Raw genomic sequence first — 12,174 nt, forward strand, 5'->3', positions numbered from 1 at the left:
GCTTGCTTTTTCCATATGTACTGTATCTCTTTCATTCTTTCAGAGTAAATACCTGCAGGGCTAACAGATGCTCAGTTGGATCTACCACAAAAGGGTATTGCGCATAAGGACAAAATAACACAATTTATTTACAAAATTGGACATTCCTTCCTATTCCAAAACCTGGAAATCTGTAAAAGTGCTCATAGGAAAGATTATGAAACATTTCAAGAAGAGCTAATGAAGCTATCTCAAAATTCTGTTATTCTCTAAAAAGATTCCCACCCTTTGTGGACTGCCAAAGTCAATTGCTTACAGATGTTTACATCACACAAACTACTGTATGTAATTCACTAAATAGACTTCCTATCTTTACAGTACCACGGAGACAATAATATATTGATGTATTAAAATGAGGGCAGAAGCTCCAGAAATTCAGCATTATGGCTACCTCAGCAAACCAAAAAAGATCACACTTGTTTTGCTTGGGTATATAAGGGTGCACAAGGTGTTTAGTAGTTTATTTTTCATAAGCTGTGCAGCACTTGAAGGAAGCATAATCTTTGAAGCTGAATGTGCAAGTAATTTGATTTACAGCCTACTGCATAGAAATGTGCAGAAAAAATGGTCCATAAGCGAAAGATATCAAATCACAAAGTATCAAACTATCTTTTTTTAGTTGACCATTTTGACAAGAAGATCTTCTCATAAAATGCTGCATATGCCAAGATATTGCAGAGTAATATTCAAGCAAAAATAAGTTTTTTTGGAGGATTGTCTTTTAGGTTCCAGGATAGTCTCAAAATACTTTTCTTACTTAAAAGAAAAGTTCCTGCTGTACTTGTGCACTTACAACACATTGGTAGTACTAAATGTGAATTTTAGTACATATGCAGAGGTATTATTTCCAGGGAGGGATGACTCAGAATTAACATCTTACCCTCTGGTTTTCTAGTATTAAAAATATTAGGAAAAAGGCCAGTGATGGTATTACACTATACATAATACTCCGTTGAACCTTAATTTTAGGACTACTTTCATGTGATTTTGAAGAAACAATGCTGCAGAGCTGTACTCTGGAAGAAACCTGATGCAACAAACGTAATTATTTAAAAGATGCTGAACACAACTAAGGTGCCCAGTTTATGGTGGCCAATGCAGCATTGCCTTTGAGAAATGAATCAGCAATACAAAGCTGCAGCTCCCAATGTGTCATTTCATACTCAGGTTTATCTCATTATTTCCTTCCTGGCACTTCTCACATAAATCCACTAGTCTGCAGCCATTGCATTTTAATTTTCTTCAGCATGAGTTAACACAGCTCTCAATCTTTGACATCTATTGGAAGAAGGAAGATAGAGATTTAATGGTGAAAAACTGAGACTAGATCCTAACCACTTTTAACTGCCACTTATTTCAAGTCTGAGCGTGTTATTCTGCCTGCAGTGCAGTGCAGGGAATTACTACAGAATAGGGAGTATAAGATGTTTCTTTGGTAGGTAGCATATGTTCTACAGAAAATTTGTCAGATATAGTAGCCTTGTTAGTAATTGGGACTAAATTATTTGGTATGGGGGCTTTGCAGCAGTCCTTAGGAAGGCATACAGTTAATTACAGTATTTAAAAATCATGGTCTACAGTCATATGTTCCAGAACTAAAAATATTCCTATCTCAGAACATTCCCATAAAAATGAATTGTAGTTCATCTCCAATCCCACTAGTTAAAAGACTAATGGATGATAGCATGACTACAAAAGACTGTCTTCATGAGACTAAGCCCAGTACTAGCACCTGGCATCCTAGGTTAGGAGACAGCACCTACGTACATTTGTCTGGGGTCTTCCACATTAGGTTGCTGGAGGTAAGCCTCCATTTACATTTAATGTATCATTCAGGAGAAATTATTATTATTATTATTTTTATATTTATTTATTTATTTATTTATTTATTTATTTATTTATTTATTTATTTATTTATACCCCGCCTATCTAGTCATTTCGACCACTCTAGGCGGCTAGAATGTTAGGGTTTATGAGGCATAATGGGAAATTTTAAATAGTAACTCCTGACCATACTGGGAGTACTGTTGTATCATCATTGCCAAGTAAACCTGAGGGGACCAAAGAATATAAGAAAACTCACATCAGAGGGTGCCTACGACTGCCTCAAATCGGAGTATCCCTGCTTTGAGATCCTGGAGAGTCAATTTCAGTTGAAAAAATCGTAACTGGATTACATGGGTCAATTATCTGACTCAATAGAAGTAAACTTTTTATGTAGTCACACACTTGCCATGTCAGTTATAACAGGTGGATAACCTACAGAAGTCTGTGGGGAATATGTGCCCCTCTCTCCATGCTTCCACAACCTTCCACCCCCAAATTTCCAACAGTGGTTGAAGATCCTAAAAAGCATAGCATCAACACATGAACACTACAACACTATTCATTTGTTTTGAAATTTGGAATCATCAATATAGTTACAGAGAAGAAGTAACTCACCTTTGCACAGAATCTCACCATCACTTCACCTGCAAAATCACCTAAAAAGGTCCACTTCTTAATTGCATCAGAATGTTACACTGTTTCATGGCATAGTGGTACCACATTTTTACAGGATCTTGCTGTCTATTATGTGCTATCAAGTTGCCTCTGATTTATGGCAATCCTATCCATGAGCCATCTCCAAAATGTCCTGTCCTCAACAGCCCCATTCAGCTCTTGTAGACTGAAGGCTGTGGCTTCCTTCACGGAGTAAATCCATCTCATATTTGCTCTTCCTCTTTTCCTGCTATCTTCAATTTTGCTTTGTATTTGGTCTTCCTCTTTTCCTTCAACCTTGCCTTATTGTCTTCTCCAGAGAATACTGCCTTCTCATAACGTGCCCAGAATATGACAGCATCTATACTACCTGCTATCTCTATTACTCATATTATTGAAAGGTTGACCTTCACACACATTAAACATGAATTGACCATAAAACCTTCTACACTTCTATAGCCTTTGCAATTAAGAGTTCAGATATCCTGTACAGTATTTTTGGTACTGGTTGTGCAAATAATGAATTCAAGCTTTATTGTTTAAAAATAAATCTGAAAACGTACTTATTTGGTAGTTGACAGGTACACATTTAGATGTTTACAGTATCGCTCTGAAATCCACTATTGGCTGTAGAAAGTTTCAGGTTCTGAAACTTGACTGGTTCTGGTGCTTTGTGAAGCCAGTTTTAGCTTTAAGAATCCTGAAAAGAGATCCATTCTCTGAACTTTCGCTGTCTTTATCAATAGCTATTGGAACTAGGTTTGTCATTTCTTTGTTGCAAGGCTTAAAAGCCATTACCAGTATTATGACAAGAAATCAAACAGATACAGTTCTCCTTGTCCTTGCTTCTTTTGGCTTGGAAAACACTGTCTTTCTTTCCCACCTGACACACTTCTGTTAAAGGCACAAAAGCTCTGACATTAAAAAGATGGCAATCCTAAATTAAGGTAGTTTTAATGTACAGTTTCTGCCTATAACTTCCTTACACTGAAATTATAACACAGTTCTGTCTATTGCCTTGCAGAATATTTACTGCTTAATAATGGAAGAGCCTTTTATGTCTTCAGATGAAAGTTTTAGAGCAACAATGTAAATTGTAATTACCACTCATGTGAAGTAAGATCTGCTGAACTGTGTTAATCTGTGTAATTATACAAAATGATAAGTTAACATGCAAACATTGTTTAATCAACCAGTGACTCACTAAGATAGCAATCATTGTCAAAGTACATCAGCACTGTTCTACAAAAATTGCTGGGGCTATTCTGGATTGGTGATTCACAATCAACATATTCCAAAGAAGTAGCCATGTTGGTTGTGAGGGTTCTACTTTTGGCTCCATATTTAGTTCAAAGAAATTAGTAGATCTTTGCTGCTTCAAAACAGGTGAAAGATTTATTGGTGCATTTAACAATAACCAAGTGTCTGTAACGTGACTATGAGTCTTTTCTCCTTCTGCCAACAGGTCCGGAAGGGGTTTCCATTCCTCAAACAGGAATGGGGTTCCATGACTATTGTTCCATAGTCCTGGTAGATCAGTGGGGACCCAGTCTTTTATGGTCTGCCTCGCCGGGCCTTCCAGCAGGGGCACGGTCTCCTCGTCCAGGTCGTCATCCCACAGGCTCCATCCATCTGTGTTGAGGTCATGAAATGAGAAGTCTGATGGGCTTTGTGATCACAAGCAATTAGGATAGCAAATAGTCTCTTAGAGATAGAAGTTAAAGAAGTAAGCCACACACAGGGCTGTCTGTCGGCAGTGCTCCTGATGGGTCAGAGGAAACAGAATGAGAAGTCTTCTGCCCTGCCCCCAGGAGGACTGTGCTTTTATTAACCTTACAAGCTCACAGATAGTTGACAGTGTACAGATAGTTCACAGAGTTCAGATAGGACAATGGTTACATAATGCCATTATGTTTGGCCCAAGGAAAGGCAATTTAGCAAGCTCTCTATCACCTATGAGAAAGAAGAATGGTGGGCAGTCATGCCCTTCAGAAGCAGCTGTGATGTCATCCAGGAGGGTTTGCCCTACTATTGTAGATTAAGCCAACATCTTAGCATCTTTGGGAATGGCACCCCCACACATCGGGGTCTCGGCTCTCCCAGGATACTCCCGGTAACTCCTTCTCTTCATCTCCCTTACTCTCCATTCTAATCTTTCCCTCCTTTCTCTCTCAACTGGTTCCTTTTCCTCTCTCAATCTCCTTCTCCACTCTCTTGCCTCAGCTTCTCCCCAATAAGAGAGTCTAGGTGGGATCTCCGCTCTTCTCCTATAATCTGCCTCCTCTTTGAGCACTCTTAATCTCTCCCATAATCCAGTCCATGGATCCTGCATCCACACCCATTCCCAACTAGGCGGTAACTGTTCTTTCTTCCTCTCTACCTCCCCATCCCTGCTTCAAACTCCACCCCCTTTTTCTTCTCTCTTCCCGCCTTTTCTCCCAGAACCTCCCTTATCATCACTTTCTGCATGTCTTCTGTCAGATCCTCTATCTCTGTCTCCTGCTGAGGTTTCCATGTAGGCTGTGTGGGTTTGGGGTCCACTTTCTTAGTTTTATTGTTGAGGAGGGACAGCTCTCCAGCGAGTGGGGTATACCTCTCACCCTCTGTCTCACATTGGTCCATCTCATAATTTTGGCAAAAGAAAATGGAGGAGAAAATACAAAATAGTGTAGCACTTTAAAGTTTTATTTCAGTGAGAGCTTTTATCTTGAATTGAATTTTGAGCCACAAAAGATCACACTGAAATAAAACTGTTGCTCTTTAAAATTCTGCATTATTTTTCCTTTTTTTCCTCTTTTGCCAAATCATAAGATGTTATAATGTGATATATGTACAGGTAGCAATTTTAAAATTCTATTGTTTTCATTACAAATGCCATCTCTGCTGCTCCAGGAAAATGTCAAGGTACAGCGAATTCTAGACAAAATTTATTATTGGCAGTTATTAGAAGAATGGATTGTTTTTCTGCCCAGAAAGGCTTCCCAAGTGATGTAAAATAAAATACCTAAAAGCATTCTTCAAAAGCATTCTTCAGATGAATATATATATATATATATATATATATATATATATATATATATATATATATATATATATATATATATATATATATACACACACACACACACACACACACCAATTTTATTTATTTATTTATTTATTTATTGGATTTATATACCGCCCCATAGCGCTACAAGCACTCTCCGGGCGGTTTACAATTTTAATTATAAAGGCTACACATTGCCCCCCCAGCAAGCTGGGTACTCATTTTACCGACCTCGGAAGGATGTTTTAGAGGCCAAAGGTCATACAGAATGCCTTGGTTTAGGTCACTTGCTAAATGTGATCACCCTATTTATGTCTAAGGTCTCCTACAGGCATTTTTGTCTATCACCCATGCTCTCCTCCAAATATTGAGGGTGGGGGTGTTTTCCAATAAAAGGTCACTTGCACCACCCAAAACTTCTGGGGGGGGGAGAGAGTTAGCCACCGGAAACTCTTTAGAGATGCAGGGCAACTCCTGAAAGTTGCTCTCATGTGTCCTAGCTGTCAGTATTTGTTCACATGCTCTTTTCGGCTTGGACAGTTGCCTTGAAGTAAAATGACTATAACAGCAGGCTGAAACCATCCACAACTGAACAGTGGTAGGATAATGCAGTAATAGTATCTACGTACCACTCCACTGCTAAGTCAAAGATGGCTTAATTATGTCCCCTCTTCTATAAAAGATTGATGGTGAAAGTAGCTTTCCAAGCTCTGTTTTTAGCCAATGAGATGCGTACCAGCGAAATCAAGGACTACCGCCTCTTGCTTACTATGCTCTCTCTGTGGCTGCAGCTCCAGTGGGCATTATTCATGTACTGTGTAATTTTTATTAGTTACTATTTTACCAACAGCGAAACAGTTTTGTCCCGGTGAGACGAAACACCTCATCACTGGCGTGAGCCTGTTTAAAACATTTTGAATCTGTTTAATTAATTGCGAAACATTTATTTGGTCAAGCAGCCTGGCCTTTTGTTATGAGTCAGTCAAAACCTCTCTGGTCTCCTGTCTCAGGCTGGGAGAGGTAAACTGAAGGAAAGAGGATCACCCACGAGCAGCCATACTACCGAGCTCTGGCCACAAGATGGCGACTGCGCCATAACGCTTTGCCCCTTTTCCAGATCTTTCTGGAACCCAGTGAAGCTCCCTGAATGTGCGCGGAAATTGCCGATGTCGCAGCCGGAGCGTTCGCGGCCGCGTCGTTTGGCAGCCAGGCGCGCCTGCGCAGAAAGTGAGCAAGTGCCGGTTGGTGGCTGTTGCTCCGCAGTGAGAGAACGAGCGAGACGCGAAAAAAGAAGCCGCCGCGCGCGCGTCGCAGCCACACCGCCGCGAGCGCTTGCCCGGAGAGGCGTCTTCTACAGCAGCGGCGAGGAAGAGGAGGAGGAGGAGGAAGAAAGAGGAGAAGCGCACCTCAAGCAGCCATGTCCGTGGTGGGCATCGACCTGGGCTTCCAGAACTGTTACATCGCGGTGGCCCGGAGCGGCGGCATCGAGACCATCGCCAACGAGTACAGCGACCGCTGCACCCCGTGAGTACCGGCCGGCCTCCCCCTCCCTCCCTCTCCCGTCCCAGCCGCCGCCGCCACCGCCGCGCACCCAACCGCCGTTCGCTCCTTGAGCCGCTTCAGGCCCCTTTCTCTGAGGAGACAACTGACATTCCCCCCCCCCCGGCGCCATACAACGCAAACGCACCGTGGAGCGACCGGCACCCCCTCCCGTAACTGCCGGCTTGCTCCCCACAGCTGCCTCTGCTTCCTCCCCACCCCACATCGTAAAGGCTTTCCGCGTTGGCCTTCCTGACTGAGGCGCCGTGCCGAAGCGTCTGTCTGTCTGTCTGTCTGTCTCTCTCTCTCTCTCCCTCCCTCCCTCAGGTGGCCTCCTTAGGCGCTCGGCGGCCTGGTGCTTCATTTCTATCCCTTTTCCCCCCTCCTCCGCGCTCCTTGTGCCCTTTATTTCCCTCGAGGGTCTGGATCAGTTCGCCCCATCCTCTCGTGTCTGAGTGCCCTGACCCAAGAAACCGATACATTATTGCTATTCAGACGGTGGGTTTTGCCTCCCTCAGGATAGCAGCGTGGCTTCCCAGGGTTTGAGACCAAAGAGCCTTCTTCAGTGTTCTGTGGAATACAGGGAGAATCTTTATTTAAACTATGTAGTTTCCCCCCCTTTTTTTTTTTTTAACTGGATCACTCTTACTCTTTTCACTGGAGTTGGTCATACTTTTCTCTCTAGGTATTTCTGTGCACTCTAGGTTGTTTGTGGCGTTTATAGCCCACTCTGAAGCCCTAAAGGTTCTTACAGTAGCATGTAGAGAAAATAAAGATCTATAACAGGGAGAAGGAAATCGGAGCGGGAAGGCAAACAAGAAGACTGAGTTGGTGGTTTAGTTGCCCAATCTCTTATTTCTGGGTGGCTGTTGGGAATAGGCAGAGCCTTAGGGTGCACCCTGCTTCTCAGGAGGGCTGATGGTGAGATTATTTATTTATTGCATGTTGTTGTGCTTTTCTCCTAGTGAAGACCCTCCTTTTTCCATTTATCACCCTAGCAGAATGGCTTCTGGACGGATCCATGTGTTTTGGATAGGTTAGGTTCTTCCTTAATAGTGTTCTTCCATTCTTCTCAACCTAGTGTTAGCTGTGATCATTGTCTCCTTCTCCTCATATGCTTATGTTTTTCTCTCTTTAATCCTCATCTGTACATACATATTGTGTTACAACTCAGTTGTAGAGTATAATCCCATTATAATTGAGAAAGACTCCAGCACTGCAAATTGTGACCTCTAGTAATTCTGAGAGGGCTGTTTCCTCCTTTGTTCAACAATACATTTGCACCTCCATTCCCTTTGCTTTAGTGTAAGACACTAGGGTTTGGTCAGAAATAGTTTTTCCCTTTTAGAAGTAGTCCCAAAATGTGGGTGTTGAAGCACTTCTTCCTGAAGCCCAAGTATGCGGTAATGCTTCACTTAAGTGCTTAAAAAACAGTTGAGGAAATTCAGATCTCAGTCACAGGGAGTGTTGCTACAAGTTGATCCTATGAAATCACCAAGCTAGTGTTTGGATGAAGGGGAAAGAAGTTCATGCAACATTTGTTTTTTTCTTATATGGCATCACCTCCCTCCTGCCTGACCTGTTACTGCTTGTTCTATTGCTTCACCTGGTTCTCAGGCATGGATGGTGATGTCAGAGAGTATGCCAGAGTAGGTGGAGATTCCTCACTCTCACTTGTTTCCATGGGTTACAGCCAGGAGTTGTAAATGAGTGCTGTAGTTCTAGCAGGAACAGCATCCATGTACCGTGTTTCCCAAAAATAAGACAGGGTCTTATATTAATTTTTGCCCCCCAAAACACATTAGGGCTTATTTTCAGGGGATGTTTTATTTTTTACATGTATAACAATCTACATTTATTCAAATACAGTGATGTCATCTTCTTCTGGTTGCTGCACAATGGTGGAGGGTGGGCTTTCACAACTGGGGTTTATTTTGGGGGTAGTGCTTATATTACAAGCATCCTGAAAAATCATACTAGGGCTTATTTTCAGGTTAGGTCTTATTTTCAGGGAAACGGTATTAAAAAGCTGAAACATAATTGGCCCTTGGCTCTCTGTTACTTTAAAAAACAATTTGTTGCTGATAAATTTATTTCATTAACTATTCCGTTAATCACTTAAGTATAGCAAAAATGTAATGGCATGATGAGGGTATGGAAACAGGTTTTATTTTGGAAAGAGTGGAATACACAGAAGAAATTCAGTGCTGAATCTGGTGAATGGAACTTTAGGTTAAATGTTTGGAAACCCACAACCAGGGCATGAAAATTGTGACTTTCCCATCTTTATCTTTAGGTTTTTTTCCAGAGACATGCTGCTTCTGAACTTTAACGTTTAGCTATTGTGATTATTAACTTTTGATAGATTTCAAAAGTTTGTGATAGTCAAGCCTATTTCAGCCAGTGCAGTAACTGCAACTAAGCTAGGCTTCAAGTTTTGACACAATCACAATTGAACTTAGGGGGATTGCCTTGTCAGTGAACATGCACAAAATTACACTTTTAGTCATGTGTGAAGGAATAGGCATTGATAACGTTTGAACTGATGGTTTTGGATAATGTCATAGTGAAAAGATTGGAATCAAATGACTACAGTCAGTGTAACTGTTGAGACACCCCTATTGTTACTACCTTAATTCTCAGTGTTCAGGGAGAAAGTACTTGCCTTTTCCTCCCTCAAACTTTGAGGATTCACAATTCAGTTCTGTTCATTAAAAACATTAACTGAGAGTGCTATAAATGTGAACATGGACGGCATATGGTAGTATAAAAAAAAGATTAGTCTCTACCCAAAGAAATCAAACTTGTGGCTAGAAATGTGTCTTTCATGTTCCTCAGTCATCTTTGTCTCCTTGCTCTTATTAGTCTAATCATCAGTGGAAAATAGAAATCCTTTTAAATTTTCTTATAATGTACAATTAAGGCTGCTGCTTTTAGCACATTTGTCCTAGTAATGTTTTCCTGAGTAAAAGATATGGAGAGTTGATGGGTTAAAGAAGTGAAAACACACAAAACAAACTTCATTAAGCCTCATGGGAAGAAACTACGTATCTTATCTCAGATCCTGCAGTGGTATCCACAGTGTGATAATGAGGAATGTGATGAGGTGGGTCTAAGCCCCACCACAGATACTGAAAACTGACGATATGTGTTTGTATATATGTACATGTGTGTGTATTTGTGTGTGTGTGTGTACATATATATGCACAAAATATTTTTTCTGTTTTTCCCCCCCTTTTACCATGTTGAATATTTATAACATGGTAAAAGGGGGAGAAATTATTTTTAACACATATTACCAAAACTGGCTACTAGAGGGCACCTGAGTCCATGCTATCTATTCTTTGCTAACAGGTATTCATAGCATGGCTGGACAGTGTCATCGAAGATACTAACATGAATTTGACCAAACTCCAGGAGGCAGTGGAAGACAGGAGGGCCTGGCGTGCTCTGGTTCATGGGGTTACGAAGAGTCAGAGACGACTTAACAACTAAACAACAACAACAATTCATAGCATGGGCTCTGAATCCCTTTAGTGGATCGTTCTGGTTATATATGTGAAAATAGATTTTTCTAGATATTTTCTTTTGATTTTTAAAATAATTTCAAACTGTATAAGTGAAACTGCAGATATTGTTCCTGCAGATACGAGGATCCTACTGTATTTTGATGCAAGTGGGAACTTGCAGCCTTGTCCTAATATGATTGGGAGTACAGTGGGGTCTCGACTTACAAAATTAATCCGTATTGGAAGGCAGTCCGCAGGTCGAAAAGTTCGCAGGTCGAATATGCATTCCCCATAGGAATGCATTGAAAACCATTTAATCCGTATCTGCTGTTTTTCGTTCCATAGAAACTAATAGGAAGCTGCTATTCCGCATTCTACCACTAGAGGGGGGATATTTTTTCTTTTTTCTTAGGTCAAGAAAAGTTCAGGAAAGGAGGGGGGGCAGGGAACAGTTTCCAAAGCACTTTTGAAATCGTTTTTTCTCCTTGAAAAGCACCTTTTTAGCCAAGACAAGACAAGCACCTTTTGGGGAAAAAGGGGCAGCAAAGGAGGGAGGGAACACCTTTTAAACCAAGTACCTTTCAGACAACAGAACAGATTGAAAAGCATCTTTTCAGCCAAGCCAAGCCAAGCCAGGCACCTTTTGGGGAAAAGGGGGGGCAGCAAAGGAGGGAGGGAACACATTTTAAGCCAAGCACCTTTCAACAACAGAACACCTTGAAAAGCACTTTTTAAACAAGCCAAGCCAAGCACCTTTTGGGGAAAAGGGGCAGCAAAGGAGGGAGGGAACCTTAACCCCCCACACACACACACAGCAAGGCACAGAATCCAGCAACCGTTCCTCCAGCACAAAAATGCCTGCCTTCCTGAACAAACACCACAACTCTCTCTGCCTAGAAAAGTCCTCCCAGTCTCCGTCCTTCCTCCCCACTCCCCCGTGCCAGTCTCTCCTACCTTTGAGCCGGTTTCTTGCCTCAGTTTGGACCTGGCTGCCGGCAGACTTTGCTCCAGGTGGTGGCGGCGGCCAGAATCCTTGCCCGGGTGCAGGTGAGGGGGAGAGAAGAGACGGCAGGAGAGGGAAGGAAAGTGAGGCAAGTCATGGGTGGGCATGGAGGGAGAGAAGCAGCGATGGAGGGAGGGGAAGCAGCCACGATGGACCTGACCTATCCTCCTCCTCCTCTTCCCAGGGAACTTTGCTCCTCCTCCTGGGAGTCCGAGCATGGCTGGGATCGCGCAGCTTGGCTCCCTGCAGGCGGCGGGGGCCGGGGAGACCTCTAAGATGCCTTCTAGGGCTTCTCCGCCACCATAGGAGGCATCTTAGAGGTCCCCCCCATCACTGATAGTTGCTCCGAAGCACTATCGGCGGTGGGGGGGACCTCCAAGATGCCTCCCATGGCAGCAGAGAAGCCCTGGAAGGCATCCAGAAGCATGACCTACGGACTGGATAGGGGAGGCGGGGAAAGCGCCAAATTTGAATTTGCCGTTTTTCCCACCTCCCTCTTCTGGTCCGTAGGTCGATTCTCCGGCCACAAGTCGAAGTGAAACTTTGCGGCCAGAGAA

At 42.4% G+C, this 12,174-nt stretch overlaps 1 protein-coding gene across 1 annotated transcript in view; it reads left to right on the forward strand.

Moving 5' to 3' along the window:
- Positions 1 to 6,798: 6,798 nt before the first annotated feature.
- Positions 6,799 to 12,174, forward strand: part of HSPA4L (heat shock protein family A (Hsp70) member 4 like) — a 43,452-nt gene continuing 38,076 nt past the window's right edge. The window contains exon 1 of the mRNA XM_020781506.3: positions 6,799 to 7,090. Within this exon, the coding sequence (XP_020637165.2) occupies positions 6,984 to 7,090 (107 nt within the window). The 5' untranslated portion in view covers positions 6,799 to 6,983. The remainder of the gene's footprint in view (positions 7,091 to 12,174) is intronic.

The sequence above is a fragment of the Pogona vitticeps genome, chromosome 5 (assembly GCF_051106095.1).
Source record: "Pogona vitticeps strain Pit_001003342236 chromosome 5, PviZW2.1, whole genome shotgun sequence".
Classification (NCBI taxonomy): Eukaryota; Metazoa; Chordata; class Lepidosauria; order Squamata; family Agamidae; genus Pogona; species Pogona vitticeps.